Raw genomic sequence first — 18577 nt, 5'->3', positions numbered from 1 at the left:
GAGGACAGTCACTTGGCAGAGCACCCCAGAGTGAACCAAAGTAGAGGTAATTAGTGCATGGCAGCAGAGTCAAAATCATGAGAGAGAGCACTCACAGTTGTGTTGAGAGAGGGATGATGTGGTGCAGGATCCTCACATGGCTGTTCATCACTGACCTCATCGTTGCCACAGGCACGGTCCACATCCTCACCAGCCAGTGCGATGGTACACTCCTCAAAGTAAGTGAAGAGCCTAATGTGGGCCACTCCACCCACAGTCTGAGACCTCTCCATGCTGTTGTGAGCCAGTTTCTCCTGCATGAAAACAGATGGTGTGAGAGAGTGCAGGATGCATAGCACTGCATGGAATGTTTGTGTGGTGAGCGGAGCCATTGGATGGGATGAGGACGCAAACTCCAGAGAATACGAGCCTGATAGAGATGAGGGTTTGAGAGTTAGTGCTGTTGTCCCTTGAGGTACAAGATCCCTGTGGATGTGTGAGTTGAGTAATGAGGTAGTTGACTTACCCTGGCGGAACAGAGGAGTGCATTCATCCTCTTCCTGCACTGGATGGCTGACCTCCTTTGGTGTTCCAGTGATGCCGACTGCCACTGCCGATGACCGCTGCTGCCACCGCCTCCCAGGTCGGATTGGTGACTCTGGTGTACCTCTTGCGGCCAAAGCAGGGGTAAAGGACATTGTGGTGGGCCTCAGAGAGGTGTCACTAAATTTGGGGGGCTACCGTCTTCTTTGCTTTTGGGGCATCTGTCACCTGAAGCAGTCCTGGTCTGTAGGCATGAAGTAGGCTTGCGCTCTTTAAATATGGTGCATGGAGCGAGGAAGCGCTGAGGTCACGGCAGGGCGGGAAAATCAGAGCCCGCCCACCAGCAATCTGGTGTGTTTCCCGTGAATGCATTATTAATTTGGGGGTGGGGGGAAGCACCGATATGACTTTTTTCCCACCTGCTGCTGCATTTTACACAAATCTGGGACAATTCCGTCCACCAAACACAAGCTAAACATTAAAAAGTTATCTCAAATGTAATGTTATCACACACAACAGGTGATTGTTTTAGATTATATGAGATTTTTTTAAATTTCACACCCATCAGATTTATTTTCCTATGACATTCAGTGAAACAAAACCCCACATCACTTCAGTTCAAATAAAATGGTATAGTAGCACTTCTGTTCAAATTAGATAATACAATATCATTTCACAATTATGGGAGTATGCTGTTTATTAAATCCATTAATGTACCAATGAAACACCACTCGGAGAAATGAAATAAAAATGCCACCTTAAAAATACCATCTGCATATTATTGATTCTAATACAGCTTAGAGTCTACCCTAAGTCTATAACAAACATTTAGATTGAGATACGACAGAAAAATTGTTCCTCCTTACTTTTGCACTTTATAAAATCATCTCAATGCTTTGTGTTACTCATCTGAGACACACATCTATATGTATTAAAGATAGGCAAGAGCATGTTCCAAGAAAGTAACACATTAAATGACGCATGAGAGTAGCTCTGGTAGTTTATTAACGTCTTCTCAACTCCAAAATCTATTACTATCTAGAAATCATCACCTGCTTGTAATATCCTTCAAAATGTATGCAAATTTAATAAGTTTTTGAATAATTTTAATTTAAACAAAGTAAATCACAAGTGAAGGTACATTGTAATTATTCTTCAGAAAACTAAATCCATTTTGCTTTTTAGATTCTTATTTTTGTATATATTTACGTGGTCAAAAGTAATGAAATTCTAAGTCAAATATAAAAGATGTGAAAACAGTAAAAAAAAAATATTTAGTGAATGTCTGCCATTGCAAATTGTATTCTAAACAGTTTACATGCAGCAGTGTGGATACTTTGGTTAAACTTAATCGTTGTTCTCAGAATAGAGTTTTAAAATTTGAAAGTTATTAATTATTTTAAGCTGTAAAATGGGAGTCTGTGGAATGATAACTCAGTGTAGTGCAAGTCTGCATTTCAAACAGATGGCAGGATTTCATGATTGTATCATGCAGTTTGAGTCATGTTGTAGAGTTGCAGGTGCCTGCCATCTGGAAGCTTACCATTCAAATCTAATTTTCATCAAATGGCAAGTAGTTGTTATTATGTACAGTTACATAGGTAGGAACGTAGTGCCAGACAATAACACCTTCTGGTAACTGCAAAAAACCTGCTTGTGCTGCACTGATATGATATAATGTAACCGCCCAATGCATTGTTGTCTTGCAACACAAACCAGTTCATGCAGTGTTGTGTATTAATCACAACAAATGTGAAACATATTTTATAACATGTTGCTATTTCCAATATTAAAATCAAAATTTTCAAATTCAGCTAGTCAATTCCATAAATGTATTGATGGGTCCAGAGTACAATCATTCTGTACTTACAGCATCTGGTCTCTTCCTTCACAGAACCACAGGACCTTAACGGCACAGAAGGAGGCCATTCGGCCCATCATGTCTGCACCAGCTCTCCAAATGAGTAATATGACTAGTGCCATTGCACTGCCTTTTCCCCATATGCTTGCACATTTTTTCTATTCAAACAATCATTTAATGCATGCCCTCTTGAATGCCTTGATTGAGCCTGCCTCCACCACACTTCCAGACAGTGCATTCCAGACCTGAACCACTCGTTGTGTGAAAAAGTTTTTTCTCATGTCACACTTGCTTCTTTTGCAAATCACTTTAAATCTGTGCCCTCGCGTTCTTGATCCTTTTACAAGTGAGAGCAGCTTCTGCCTATCTACTCTGTCCAGCCCCCTCATGATTTTGAACATCTCTATCAGTTGATTGATAGTTCAAAACGTTGTATTAAATAGTAAAATTTGACATTTTTAAAACCATAAACAACCAGTACTTAAATGTTAAAACACAAATCCAAAAATAATTCCACTTGCCTGTGTTGGATTTCATAGTTTCACTGGACACTGTTTGGCCTACAAGATCATACTGAAGCAGACTTGAAGATTCATCTGGTACTTCTACTGAGTACAAGGGGCCCTTCTTCCATGTGTAAATGATTTCACTTCTTGGGTAGGCATCTGCAAATTCAATGTCATATTCCAGTGGATGCTCCCATCATATACAGTTTGTTTCTTTTTTAAATTACCCAGTAAGCTATTTTCACCAGTTAACAGTACCATTGTGCTTATTTACATCAATGATGATTCACAAGGACAGCAACAGAAGACATCCCGAAGCAATAAATACCTAAAAAATAAGTACAAAATACTTGAACTAATTCAAAAATTATACGGCCTGTTAACAGTTCCCTTCTGCCAACCTGATGACTGGATTCTATGAACATCTTTGTATACTTCATTTGTCTGAAAACCATACCTTTATCATATGTTTCTATTTAAAACTGAGCATCTTTCAATTTGGTGAACAGAAAGGTAACTTTAGAACACTGAAAAGTGAGCTAACTGATTTATTTCATTAAAAGTGCCAAGTAATGCATTTGAGAAATGAACTGGCTTGCTTATTTTCTGCTTTTCTTTATTTATTAAATTTAAAATTGATGAAGGGATCTCTAAATATTTCCCCTTTGGCACAAACATAGAATATTTGTTATTCTGGTGCCCCTCTACTGGTCCCTAATTAGTCCTCTCCATGTATAAGCACTCATTAACATAGCTTGATGTAGAACATTCTTTCAAATACTGCTGTTTTCAGGGATTTGTTTTTCACATCAGAAACAAACTTTGCAATGAAATAATATAAACTGGATTCTGCTCCATCAGTATTCCATCATCCACCTATGCCTATTCACAAGCCCTTCCCAAATTGCATAAACAGGGTGACTGGGATGGCTGAGGTGGATGCATTGCATCCGCAAGGGTGCTTTCAGCATTGTCTGCCCCAAGTCCTGTCCTGAACATCCAGAGTGGCATGTTGCCATTTCAATATCAGAGTCAAAGTTAGCCGAGGGCTTAACAAAAAAAATTCTCTCTCTTTTTTTTCCTTCTTCAAGTAAGGCATGCCAGACGCTGGGATTGATTACCTTTCCTCAGCAAAGATTTGGACTTTGTTTGGTTTCATAGTGCAATTTATGCTAGTTTTCATTCCTCATGAGAACTAACAAGCTTACTTTTTATTATAACTTACTTCAAAAATGTCACCGAGGAATGTGTACTCCAGAACATTTAATGCAGAGCATCTCAGCTTTTATTAGAATTATAATTGGCAATATTTCCCCACCCCCCCACCCCCCGTTAGTGGGGGGGTGTGCGGCAGCGGGCGCGGGTGGGCGGTTTCCTGATCAACACCCCCAGTCGGGGGCGCACCGCCATTTTACGTGGGTGGGCCAATTAAAGCCAGCCCAGCAAGACATCCGCCAGGAAGTGCTATGTGCTCCCTGTGCGGGCAGGGGGGGATTCCTTCAGCTGGGAGTGTGCTCTTTCGCGCATGTGCGAGAAAGAGCGCACAGATCTCCCTGAAGCAAAGTGTTGCCTCAGGGAGATCGGCTCAGATGTTAAACTTTAAATAAAGCTGAGAAAAAAATTTCACTGCCATGAACCCTCATGTGACACTGTCCATATCTTTTATTTTGAAATATTCTTACATTTTAAAATCCCTCGTGAAACCTCATCCTGCCTGTGGATGAGGTTTCATGTTTTTTCTAAAGGCCGCCTGACCTCCTCGCCTGCCCGCCAACCTTAAGGTTGGATGGGCAGGTCCATTAATTACCTTAATTACTTTTTTAAAGGCCTTAAGTGGCCATTGACAGTTTGGCGGGCACGCAGCTGACTCGGCTGCATGCCCGCCGAACCGACAATCTAAATGACGCGGGGTGACGTCGGGACGTATGCCCAACATCACCCCGCGTCATTTTACACGTCAGCCAGCGGGCCTCGCCCCCGCTCGCTGACTGGAAGATCCTGCCCATTGAAATAGCATCAAGTCAACCTGTAATGGCTAATTTTAACTCAGCTCACTGAGAACGGGGTGGTAACAACCCTAAAATTGGAATGCTACACTAACCGCATTGCCACTCAATCTGCCCACTGCTAATTTGCCTGGAGTGAGTGAAGTTAACTGCCCCTCGCAGGTCAACCTGATGCTATTTTGATTCTAATTCTGGCAAAAACTAAGATGCGCTATATTAAATGCTGTGGAGTAAACATCCCTTGATGACATTTTTTGAAGGAAGTTGTATGAAAAAGTGTGGTCAAGTGCCCAGCTGAAGCAAGTGGGAGCCTCTTTATAGTACCCAAATTGGGGTCCCCAAATATTTTAAATCAAGGTACAAATGGATAGAATATGCACTACACAGTGGTCCTGAAAGTAACCACTAGAGATCACTTACAAAACAAACTAGGAAATATCTAATTATTTTTGAGAGTCAAGTGCAGCTCCTCCTGAGTCCACAAAAAACAAATCCAGGGCACTTCCTGCTTGCTTGAGGCCTCCCCTGCAATAAGATCCCTTCCTATGCTTGGATCTGAATGTTGGCTAGTTCTGTATGAGAGTCAGTTGACAGCCCACCCTCTCAAATTTGGCAAGCTGCAGGGGGATACCTGCTTGACACCAAGCCTGCTTCTTCTCCATTTGTAGTTAAAATTTATTTTGCAATACGTTGACTAAAAAAGAAAATAATTTGTGATACATTTTCCAAAATAACAGTGCCACTTAAGGCATCACAAATTCTAAGGCTTTGCTTTTTTCCAGAGAGATCTTCAGATAATTTACACATTAAATTGGTTACTTTTTACAATCTGTTAAGAATAAGTTCTTAAGAAAAGTTGCTTGCTTCCATTGTAACTAGTGTATCCATCAGGAACTCATTGCTATATTGATATTAACATGCCTATGATGATATATTGGGATAAATTGCTTTTAAAGCACGTGTGCTTAAGTGAAGAAATCACTAAGATACATCACATAGCTTTCTAATGGGATCAGTACAATTTATCTCTGGATTTCTGTCACTATAGGTAAATTAAAACTGATTAAAAACTCCGAGGAATAAGTGAGGCAAAAATTCAACATTGTTGTAATTTCAAAGTACAAGCACAAAACAGATTCAACAATAACCAGCTTGGCAGGTCAAAGACCTGCACCCAATTTGTACGAGCAGCAGGGCCACTGCTAAATTGGTCAGGACCTTTTTTTTTAAGGTGATGCTGGATGTGCAAGTTGTGACTAACATTTCAAGACCTTGAGCAACCAAATCAGGGATCCTTTAAGGGGTAGCTCAGAAAGAGGAGGCAGAACTCCCATAACTGCCAAGTTCTGTGGAGCCAAGATAAGCAGGAATGTTCCTCTTGGCCCCACAAAACAACTGTGGGCTGTTGCCTCCCTGGTCTTGCTCCCCTTCTGATCACATGCCCCTTCCAGACTAACCTGTGGGCGATGGCAAAGACAAAGTTGGTTATGTTTGACATGAGAGTTGCATCAAGGTGCCTAATTGGTCCCCGCAGTTCACCATTGCGTCAAGTGTGATGATAAAGCCTATGGACAAAATCAGCACCGTCTTCAAGTCTCTCTACTGAAGCACAGTGCTGCTGCACACCTGCCGAATCATGCCTAGTATCAAACACTAATACATTTAGCCTCTGCTGTCTCTTAGTAGGAATGCATGCTGCATTGTTCCTCTGCTGCTAATCTGTGTTCAAAAGCAGTTGTCAGTAAAAAGTACCATTCAGCACTTTTTATCCACTTTAGTTTTAAGAAAATTAGCCATTAGAGAAAAATGTTGCCTTTAGTGCTACTGAAATACATGGGGTGGTGGTGGTGGGGGGAGCTCTGTAAATGGAACAAACTGGCTTTCACTAGAAACTGCTCTTAAATGTTTCTAAACACTATACTTGAGTACTAGAATGTATTGACCTTTAAAGTAAAGTCATGGGGCTCATTTACACACACCAGTCAATATTAGTATTTTACTGGGCTGTTACTGGTCTAATCCTTATGTTTATCAGAACCAAAGAGGCAAAAGTGTATTGAAGATGTGCTAGAAAGTCATGAATTTTGGAAAATAAACTATAAGCAAATGTTACAGCTGACATATTATGGTTGACTATTTTGTAATATTTATAACAAATTAGTATGTATCTCATTCTCAACATATGTTGATAAATCATATATTTCCAAGTAAAGCCTTGAGGTTTACGTTTTAAGTTTCTGAATTTATTTTATTATGTGATTTTTGAGAAGTGATATTTTTCTTCAGAGCTCAGTGGAAAATTGGGCCCTTAGTTTGTATTTGCATGACCTACCAATCACATTAAATAACAAAAAAGGCAAGTACCATAAACTCCCCTTAGAGTGAAAATCTGGGAGAGCAGCATGGAAGAGAATGTCAAGCTAAGTGACAACAGAAAGGTAAGAAGCAAGCCAAAAGACAAAAAATACAACAACAAAGATGAAAGAAAATCAAGGAGAGACATCAATCTGAAACAAAGAGTGGAAATATTTGGAAAGAAATGGGAACTAACAAGATGTTGAAAAGAGGCCAGGGAAATTCAAGAAACAGATCAGAAATGAATTGGAAACAAGGTAGCTAGTAAGTGTGAAACAAAAACAGAAACAGAAATACCTGGAAAAACTCAGCAGGTCTGGCAGCATCGGCGGAGAAGAGTACAGTTGACGTTTCGAGTCCTCATGACCCTTCAACAGAACTTCTGTACTCTTCTCCGCCAATGCTGCCAGACCTGCTAAGTTTTTCCAGGTATTTCTGTTTCTGTTTTTGTTTTGGATTTCCAGCATCCGCAGTTTTTTGTTTTTAGCTAGTAAGTGTGCTTTGGCTTGACAAAGGAATAAAAAAGCATGAGCCATATGAATATTTTTCTGGAGATCCATAACTCATTGGTAGTAAACCATGTTGAGATTTCCACAAATATTGTATGAAGTCCTGCAATATATACTGAGTGGTAGTTTTATTACTAAACCATTCTTTATCCTCTAAAAAAGGGATCATATCATTTTCCACCAAATTCAATACATATTTAGGTTAAATTTCACCTGCAACATGCTGTCTCTGCTATACAAGAATTAAAAGAACACCCATCACAAAGTGGGAAAAAATAGAAACCATGCTGAAATGTATATTACCATTAAGTCAACTGTAAGAAATTTCCATAATAGTCTAAGTTACATAAACTAGGAATGTCCCAGGTTTAATTCAGGGTCTTCGCTGAACTAGTTGATCTCAGCTAAGACAACAATTGCAACACTATAATTCGCCTTAGTGGCTCTGAGTTAGCAAATAGGAAAAACAGACAGGAGTCTTGCTTCAGATAGTTAATCAATTACCAGTGGCAGAAAGTGTGCATGTTTAGACATCTAGGGTTGGAGTTTGCTGTAATCATGTAACAAGGGCATAAAATAATTACCTGGCACAAAAAAAATATGCAAATGTGGTCACTAGAGAAATAAGTTATATTTATGTAGAGTCTATCATGACCTTAGGACATCCAAAGCAACTTCACATTCAATGAAATGCTTTCCAACGTGTAGTCGCTGTTGTAATGAACACAACAGCCAATTTGCACACAGAAAGGTCCCACAAACAGCAAAACACAGACAATCAATTAAACTGAAATAAAAGCAAAATACTGCAGATGCTGGAAATCCGAAATAAAAACAGAAAGTGCTGGAAATACTCTGCAGGCCTGCCAGCATTTGTGGAGAGAAAAACCAAGTTAACATTTTGAGTCGAATATGACTCCCCTTCAGAACTGTTAAACTTCTTCAGTGATATTAGTTGAGCGATAAATGTTGTTCAGAACTCAACTACTCTTCTTTGTAAGTGACCCCACGGCACAATCCAATCATCTCAGAGGGTAGATGAAACCTCAGTTTAACATCTGATTTGAAGGATGGCACCTCTGGTGGTGCACGTTGGACCATGTACGCAAATCTCAATGGAAGTGCTTGAACCAACAACCTTCTGAGCGAGAGTTGAGAGAGCTACCACTGAGCTATGGCTGACACCTGACAGCATGTGTGTTATGTATGTTATTACACTGTCTAAATGTCCTCGTTCTTTTACATTCATTGATTTCTGCAACCGAATATATCTTGGCTTATACTGACTCTGCCTGAACTCCAAGATTGAAATACACAAACTTCCTGCAGTTATGCTGGTTAAAAACAGGTGTAATATTATGCTCAGAACTGTAGGAGCAATAATCCCACTTATTTTAGTGTCATATTGTGATTTTTTGAGGCCTACATTGTGTTTGATGATACTTTGAATGCATTTTTATGGCATTGGTATAAGTTATAAAAAATGGAAAAGTTTCTGTTGGTTACCTCCCACGCCTGGATGTGAAGGATACACAAAGGCTAGGGTGCTTAAGTAGGGAACTTTATTGCCCACCACAGAACAAAGTTCTTCCCTCTAGTACACCAGGCAGCCAGTGCTTTTCTTTAGGTTAAACCAATTAAATCAAATTAGGAAAAATGAGGGGCAAAACAAGGTGCAGCCCCTTAAAGGGATGCTTAACAAAAAAATCAAATGTTAAAGGCAACTTACAAACATTAAACAAAAGACAGTCAGTGCTGATTAAATCTTCCTTAAATATTATTGAGTATAATTAACAAATCAACACCCAGCCCCTGTTCACCTTGTTACCTTCAAGTACTGGGTATTTGACATTTATTTAACAGAAGCTATTAGATGCTAGCAGCTTCCCCCGTTTTCTTGTAATGAAATTGACATGCATAAAAAAAACATTCAAAATTAAAATACATGTTATCTGATAATACAATCACTCTTTGACATAATCCAAATTCCCCTTTCTCTTAAAAAAAATGAATAAGGTTAAAACATGAAAATTTCCATGTTGTCACAATCCATTATAGTACAAGGCTTCCCTCTTCGAGGATATTCAACAAGTGGTTCTTTTTGTGAAACAATCAGATAGCTGGCGACTTGCATCAACCTATTTAATTTTGGAAATTTCTTTTCTTTGCAACATCTCTTATATATTCGTGAGATCAATCCTCAACCTCTTTTCCGCAACATTCTTTGCTGAATGGACATTGTCCCAGGGCGAACGATTATCTATATAGCATTCCATGGGCACATTTTTTTCCCGGTTGCCCCTTACATAGAAGTTCCTTTAAAATACTTGCTAAATATATAGCCATATTTGTCGCCTCCACCAGCACAAGTGTCTCCACACATGAGGGGATTTTAACTACTCTCTTTATCTTCTTCAATTCCCAAGCAAATGGGCAATATTTATTGTTCCTTCTCACTAAAAATATAATGAACCCTGTTATACTCAAATGACCATCGGGGAGGTTAGCGTGTGAGGAGTCACTAAAAATAACTAATTTTATCCCTTCCGGGTCACCCAGGTCTGGAAATCTGATTGTGCATTCCTCGGAACTTAACTTCTTTAATGTCTTATTTGCTTTCCGCACTTCCCCAACAGTAGCATATTTCAGCATGGTGCTCAGTTCCAATATACGCATCTGGTCTAGTTTGCGTGCATAACCAGTTTGATTGCCCAATTAAGCTTCTTAACTGATCTGCTTCCTCTTTAGTTGTAGAGTCCACTTTTTGAGAGGATCTGGCCCAATTTTTCGGGATCATGTTAACATTCTCTAGGCAAGACTGCTGAGTCAGGGTTCTTCCCTTCTTCAGCTCTGAAGAAGAGTCATATGGACTTGAAACGTCAACTCTGTTTCTCTCTCCACAGGTGCTGTCAGACTTGCTGAGTTTTTCCAGCATTTTCTGTTTTTGTTTCTTCCCAACTTAGTCTGCCTAATATCCAACCCTATGTATTTCAAAGCTCCAGAAGCCAGACTTCCAATTTTGAATTCTTTTATAATTTTATGTTACAAATTTCTCAAATGTCACAGATATCCCCCAGAGGAAATTATCTACGTGCATTAAGATGCCTGCAAGCTTTCCTTCATAGTACCCATAAAACATTGCTGGTTCAACTTTTAGCTGAACACAACCAGCTTTTAATAGAACGACCTAACTGAAAAATACCATATCCTAGATGCATTGTTAAGCCCGTAAATACACTTATTTAACCTCCATATTTTCCCCTCTATATCTCCAGCTTGTTTTAGAGGCTCTAAGAATACTTCCCTATGAAATTTCTCTCTTGCAAAAAGGCTGCTTTGACAACAATGAATTTAAATTTCAACAAGTATGTCGCTAGAAGTGCTAGGAAAATCCTCAAGCTTACTTTTCCTGCTGTTGTGGCATCTGCTCTAACTTCCTGGTTGCCCAGCTGTTCCTTGAATCCCCAAACTACCAGTCTGGTCTTAGCTTTACATATCCCATTCAGAAGTACTTTCTCTGTACCTATCCATCTATGGGACAACACTGGTTGTCCTTTGCCTGATGCCTTCATGTAAATGCCAAACTCTCACAAATTGTCAAGTTCTTTTTGTTTTGCTTCCTTCACTAATTTACCATATAACTTGTTCGTAGCCACTAGAGCTTCTCTATTGTAGGGGCTTCTACTTCTTGTGTCACTCTTCGCCTGTTCTGTGGTCCTTGCTCTAGTTAAACTATGTACCCTACTAGATCGCCTGTCCCTTTCTGGACTGCTACTACTTGACCTGTCCATCCTGCGTCTAGACTTCCTTTCACAAGTTCTTGATATTTTCCTTGGGCTGTGATCACCTTTTGGCTCACTGACTGAACGTATACATTTCCTGGCTATCCACATTTTCACTTCCTTTGCCAATCCATAGATCTGATATTCTGCCCTTTGTCTTGTACATTCAGCCAGTTTTTATATTTCCCAATGGCCTTTCCTGCCCTTCCTACTATGGTGGCTTCCCTCCACTCATTAGCCCCTTCTGGCATATATGCCACCCTCGTTCCAACTTTTGGTAGTTGATCTTTGTGACAAATTGCCCTATCCTGATCTTCACTATCATTTGGTCTACTCTCACAGGTCTGGGATACATGCGTGCAAGATGCATGGTGCACCTTCAGTTTCCATCATTTTTTCAGGTTCCATCAATTTGTAATTAGGGACAGTAAGTTGTGCCAAATATTCTCAAACAGTTTGGTTACTAGGTTGCAAGATTATCATTTCACCATCAGCACCTATAACTTTTCCTGGGCCTCTCCATTCTTTCTGCCCTTCTCTTTTATAATATGCCATATACCCAGGCTGAAAATGCATTTCTGATAGCCTGATTTGGTACTTCAAAGCTCTCCTGATTTTTTCTGAAGCTTCCGCCTTAATAAATACTTTCCTCCCCACATGCATAGCATTCAAATATTCTGCAAAATTCTAACTAATGGTAATCCCCTCCAAAGCCGGGGGATGGTCCACATTAATGAAGGTATCTTCGGATTCATGCCTTAAACTTATAGGGGCTGTAGCCCCCAACCATCTGAAGCTTGTATTTTGCATGCATTGCCCACACTAAAGCAGTTGACAATTTACAATTTGGTCAGTCTGCCAAAATTTGAGAGCATTTAGTCAATCATAGCATGATTTCTTTCACATAACCCATTACTAAGCGGGCTTTCTGCTGCTGTATGCATTGCTACAATATTCAAATTTTCGCACATACTCCTGAATTCCACTTTGGTAAATTCTCCTCCATTGTCCATTAAGAATTTAGCTGGTGCTCCCATCCCTGTCTATCCATCTTTCCATGATTTTAATCAATAATTACTTTTTTGTCTTTGCTAAAAATTACCATTGACAAACTAAATCTAGTCATACATCTACAAAACATAGAAGAAAAGTATTTCTTATCCCATGCTTCGAGGTCCATGACTACTGTGTCATTAAAGTGTCTTGCCAACAGAAGACTTACTACTGGTTGTGATGGCATTCTCTTGTACTTTTTAGAAATATCGCATTTTTCACTAATATCCTTGACAAGTCTAGTGTATTCCTCATCCAGTACCCTTGCATTCTTTAACAGAATCTTCAACCTATGGCCAGAAGGAAGCCAAATTGTCAATGTAGTTTTGTAATAATTTGCTTCTTCACCCTAAATCCTTATCCCCAGCTGTCATTAATACCTCTTTAACATTCTGTCTAGAGATGATAGGCCTTAAAGGAATACAATAATGTCCTGACTGTGTGAATTGCAAATCCACAGATTTTCCAAAGACAATGGCTTTATCATGCTTCATGTCGAACTTCATTTGGGCCTTTTTCACTGAAGGCTTAGTTAACAGTAAAGGTATTGCACTCCATGCAACATCAGTACTGATAAAGTCAAAACAAAAACAGAAATACCTGGAAAAACTCAGCAGGTCTGGCAGCATTGGCAGAGAAGAACAAAGTTGACGTTTCGAGTCCTCATGACCTTTCAACAGAACAGATTTCCAGCATCCGCAGTTTTTTGTTTTTATCTCTGTATTATTATTTTAGTACTGATAAAGTGATTTACCCCTGCTATTTTACACAGAATTACTATTCCTTTTAATGATTTCAACATAATACCAATCTGAAACAAGTAGGACGGTCATATTCTTTGACTTTACTCCGGTCTTCCTTACTTAAAGAATTCATGTAACAGTTTAGCCAGTCCACTCCACATACTGTGGACATCCACCCACTATCTAGAATTGCAATTGAATGAATCTGTGACTAGGGTACTCATTACCGGACTGAAGCTTTTGATAACTAATACAATTCCTTCTGATTAGTCGGCATCGTCCTCCTCGTCTTCTGTACCTTTGATGTCATGTGTCGTCTCAAAAACTCTGCCTTTCATTTCCTGGCAATTCAATGCATATAATACTTAGATACTCATCTGAAGCACTTGTTGACTGCCCTTTGGTTATTTCTGGGGTTCATCCTCCTTCCATTATTGCTCAATTTCCGCTGTTATAGCGCCCAAAAGTGTCTCTGCCCTCGTACCTATTGTTTGTGATTCTTCTGTCATGCAGAGGCTTGGGCCCTATATTCAAGCGATCCCAAAATGCTGCTCGCATTGTAGCTTCCATTTTTGGTGTCACTGCCGAAGAGCCCATTTGCGCCATTAAAGTAGCTGGAAATGAATACTTTCCCAGAAATTTTAAGGCTTCAGACACTTGATCCATAAACATTCTCTCTCTTCGAATCTAAATCCGGTTAAAACCAAGAACCTATCCATGTCTGATATCCTAGCACAGTCCAATAATTTGAAGGCAAGTACTGATTTAGGAATTTCCATGTGAGACCGCTGCAATCTTGCATATAGTCGGTTAAACTCCATGATGTATTCTTCTATGGACGAATCATCCATTTTTGTCAAAGTCTGACCAAGCCTCATAGGCATTTAGTAAGTCATCTTTCCCCATAGAGCCTCCATTTACAATCTTCTCTCAAAAAAAATTAACTGCAATTTTCACCTTCTGTCTGGAAGTAAATCTCAGTCTCCAATCTTCACTTTCAGACAACCATCCTCTGCTACCAATGTTGGTTACCTCCCGAGCTTGGATGTGAAGGATACACAGGGACTAGGATGCTTAAGTGGAGAGTTTTATTGCCTACTACAAAGCAAACTTCTTCCCTCTAACACACCAGACAACCAGTGCTTTTCTTTTAATGAATTTAATTACGCTAAATTAGGAAAAAACGAGGGACAAAACAAAATGCAAGCCCTTAAAGGGACACTGCAAACAGAAAGCCAAACATTTAAGGAATCTTACAAACATGAAACCAAAATTTGATCAAAGGGGTCTATAAAACACTCCAGTCCCCACACTGCCCACCGAACACAATAGCCCAAGACAGCCAGTGCTGGCTTAACATTAAACAGAACTTATTAGTTGCTAACAGCTTCCACAATGCTTGTTCTTAAACATACTGTGCTCTAAATAATGCTTCCATAGATTGAAACTTTTAATTGCATAGCTAAAGAAGGAATATATGCTGTGTTTATTAAAGAAGAATAGTTGAGGTCTGGCCAACATTTATTGCTCAACTAATATCACTGAAAAAGTTTAACAGTTTTGAAGAGGAGTCATATTTGACTCAAAATGTTAACTCCGTTTCTCTTTCTGCAGATGCTGCCAGGTCTGCAGAGTATTTCCAGCACTTCCTGTTTTTATTTCAGATTTCGAGAATCTACAGTATTTTGCTTTTATTTTAATTTAATTGGCCATTTGTCTTTTGCAGTTTGTGGGGCCTGTGTGCAATTTCCTTTGGCAGCGATGGTTAATGCTGATTTCTGTTCATTTATGATCATTTTCACATTCTGGTCTATGTTAATTAGTTTGACAGGAAACTTTGGTCGAAATAGACATCAGCAAACTAGGTACACGAAGGGGTATACTTTTGGGTGAAAGTTCCCGGTTACATTTCCAAAGAAAATTCCAATCCCTTGATGATCAGAATTGACACTCACTGTCAATGCCCACACAAGATGAATGGCCATTTAGGCAAGGTATAGAAGTGAAGCAGCATTTATCGAACTGTACCACAGCATGAGTTACAGCCTGCTGAAGAGAGGGGAGAACATTTTACAAACACACATTAAAAAGTCAATGGAGGTGAAATTGGTCTTGTGCAGTACCACAAAACGGCAATAGCAAGTTGCAGCCTGTTTTATTCTCTATCCAATTTTCTTTTCCATTAATGAAAAAAAACAAATCAAGCAGGATGTGAAACAGGATGCCAATTTACTATCTCCCATTTTGTATCATCATCCAGGACCAATTTCACCGCCAATTTGTAAGTAATATTTCTTTTTATAGTTGCAATTTTGGTTGAAAAAAATTAATTTAAGTGGCAGCCATATGTGTTGCAACAGAGGTAAAGATGTATTTACGCTGCAGTGACCAGTTTAAGTTTCCAACTAGACAGAACTGCAGTTGCATCTTCAGCCTCTTGCCTAGCTGGAATGATAGCAAACTTGTCTAGAAGAGAGATGTGGGTGTGTTGAATATTGGTTTGGGCTGAATTATCTCTTAGAAAATAGGAAAGAGAGAAACCCTACTCTCCAAACAGTTAAATTGAAGTTTGGTGGGTTTATAAAGTGCCAAGGGAATAAAATGAATAATTTATTAAACAAGCTGTCGCCAAACTGAATTTGCACTCAACATGCTGCTAAACCGAAGGACCCTGAGATTATTTCCTCCAAGGTCCTCTTATTCCATTTCACTTAGGAGTCAGGTCTGGCCTTGACTCTGGATTTGCACTGGTACTTTCCTGTTTCTGCAAAGACCTTATAGCATAAATGCACCCTTAGACCAGCGGTTCTAATTGATCACTAATTCATTTGAAAAGGGGTCCTTCAACCATTGCCTTAGGCAACATAAAATATACATAAAGGAAAAAAAAATTTTCAAAATGTTACAATATAAAATAACTCATGGTGAATTTAAGGATGTAATGTAATTGTATGAGACATAGTTAATCTTTACATTCTGCTGGAACTTCATTCTTACAATTATGACCATAAGAGACTCATTGACTGGAAGAATATATTTATTGTATGGTATAACTCATTATCAATTACTTATTAGGCAGATATATGCAAGGAAAGAACTTGCATTTATATAGTACCTTTCATGACCTCAGGATGCCCCAAAGTGCTTTACAACCAATTATGTACTTCTTCAAAGTGCAGTCACTGTTGTAATGCAGGAAAGTGGCAGGCAATTCACACACAGCAAACTCCCATAAACAGCAGTGTGATAATGACCAGGTACTCTGCTTTGAGAATAGACATTGGCCAAGACACTGGGGATAATACCCTTGCTCTACTTTGAGTAGTGCCAAAGGATATTTTACATCCATCTGAGGGGGCAGACAGGGCATAGTTAACATTCAGTGCTGCACTGGTGAGTCAGTCTAGATTATATACCCAAGTTTCTGGGGTGGAATTTGAACCCACAACTTTCTGACTCAAAGGCAAGAATGTTCCTGCCAAACCAAGCCTCACATTATGTATTCTAAACTGATTTATAAAGGTTATCTGTGATTTGCAGCGAGTATAATAAGTGGCCTTTTTCTCTTCTAGAATGGAAACTGCAGTGGTTCCTGTAATATTTCCTAACCTTAGCCCTGTAAATTCATCCAGTCCTCTAGTCAACCTAGCATGTTGATAGTTCTTAGTTTTGATTAAGAAATTCCCAAAACACATTGAATACTGAGACTTACAGCTGCCAAACTTCAAGGGACATGCATGCCCGTCCATTGGAAAGTTCACTAGTCTCATAGGACATGCCGCATTTATTGTGAGCCTGGAATTGGAGGAGAAAAATATTATTTATGTAAAATATTATGTAGTTATCAAATAGATAAATGTAACACCCCAGTAAACCATTATGCCTAACCTCATGGTGTAAAGTATAGTGCCGTTTTGCATGATCCTGAAAAGCTTGTTGGGTGTCGTCATGTTGTGAGCGATGGACATTTTTCCATTTCTGAAAAAAGTGTCTGGAGTCCAAATTTTGCTGACCATTAAGTTATTCAGTCTAAGGATTTCAATAGGCCCATCAAATTTCAGCCTCTTGTCAATCCAAGTTTGACGAAAAAAGACATCCATGGTATATTCCTGTAAAAGTATGAGATCGCTTAAAAATATTACATTGCATCACTTTTACTGCATGAATAAAAAATGGTCACTTTGTAGATGCATAATCCAGTATCATTAATACCCTGTCCTACACAAAGGGACAAGAGCTCAATGGATTACTCAGTGTCAGTATCCATACTGTAAAAAAAAATAAACACTGACATTCTAGTGATTTGACATGCTTAGAGATTTGCTTGGCCTCCTTAAAAAGACAAAGGTTTCCTTCTCCAAGAGATTACGGTACTATATAGTATTTGTGGCCAAAAAATGAAACGATCACCGAGACCATTGGCGACAGGGATTGTCAAACAGATTAAGGCGAATAATCTTCTTTAATGACATTTTGCCCAGGTGCCAAAATAATAAAACTATTACGAACGTCTCGGCAGGCGGTGAAATGGGAAGTTTACATTGATGAGCAAGTCTAGCATGAGTGTTATTGTTTGAAAAAATCAAAGATTTATAACATATCTTTTAATTTTTAGTATCATACCATTTCGACGTCAGATACAGGACCGAAACTGGTCACATATATGTCAGTTTTCACTTCAGTGACAGGACCTAGAAAAGACCAAATAAGGTTTAAAAGATCATCTTGGGTTGCGCTTTTCTGAGTACACGTTACCTTCATGTGTCACCTGTGAAGAATATAAAATACAATTTAAAATGAAACTCAAAGTTTGAGCGGCAATGTTTCTGGGCGGCATTGAGTTCCACCATCATCTCAGTCCATGCAAAAGTGTTGCTATGGACCCGTCTGCAACAGAGTGTAAACATTTACGATTTGTTCAGACTTGAAACCGTATTAAGAAGTACGCCATATAAGGGCTGAAAATAGGTTTGAATCTGTTGCAAGCCGAGGGCTACGTGAAAAAAAAAATTACTTACCTCCAAACCCGGGTCGGAGCCTGTTGTCATATCCATCGAGAAGTCTATCGAGAATACGTGTGATGTTTTCCGAATGAACTCTTACTTCATTGTCTTTATTGGAAGAGCTATTTCTGAGTGTCTCTCCTATACTGTAAATACAAATTAACATTAGAGGTCAAGGGCACCTTTGGTAATCAAAGAAGAAAGTGCTTGTCTTTGTTTGGCTTTCAGTCTATTCAA

General features: G+C 39.2%; 1 protein-coding gene across 1 annotated transcript in view; it reads right to left on the bottom strand.

The window, feature by feature from the left end:
* Nucleotides 1-18577, bottom strand: part of LOC144685287 (gamma-aminobutyric acid receptor subunit alpha-6-like) — a 44295-nt gene that overhangs the window by 25455 nt on the left and 263 nt on the right. Inside the window, exons 2-6 of the mRNA XM_078549706.1 lie at nt 18356-18486; nt 17961-18028; nt 17226-17446; nt 17050-17132; nt 2905-3048 (exon numbers count right to left, since the gene is read on the bottom strand). Of these exons, the coding sequence (XP_078405832.1) occupies nt 2905-3048; nt 17050-17132; nt 17226-17446; nt 17961-18028; nt 18356-18486 (647 nt within the window). The remainder of the gene's footprint in view (nt 1-2904; nt 3049-17049; nt 17133-17225; nt 17447-17960; nt 18029-18355; nt 18487-18577) is intronic.

Source organism: Cetorhinus maximus, chromosome 10, assembly GCF_964194155.1.
Source record: "Cetorhinus maximus chromosome 10, sCetMax3.hap1.1, whole genome shotgun sequence".
NCBI lineage: Eukaryota > Metazoa > Chordata > Chondrichthyes > Lamniformes > Cetorhinidae > Cetorhinus > Cetorhinus maximus.
Note: the sequence above shows the minus strand (reverse complement) of the source record. Positions and strands in the feature narration are given on the sequence as shown.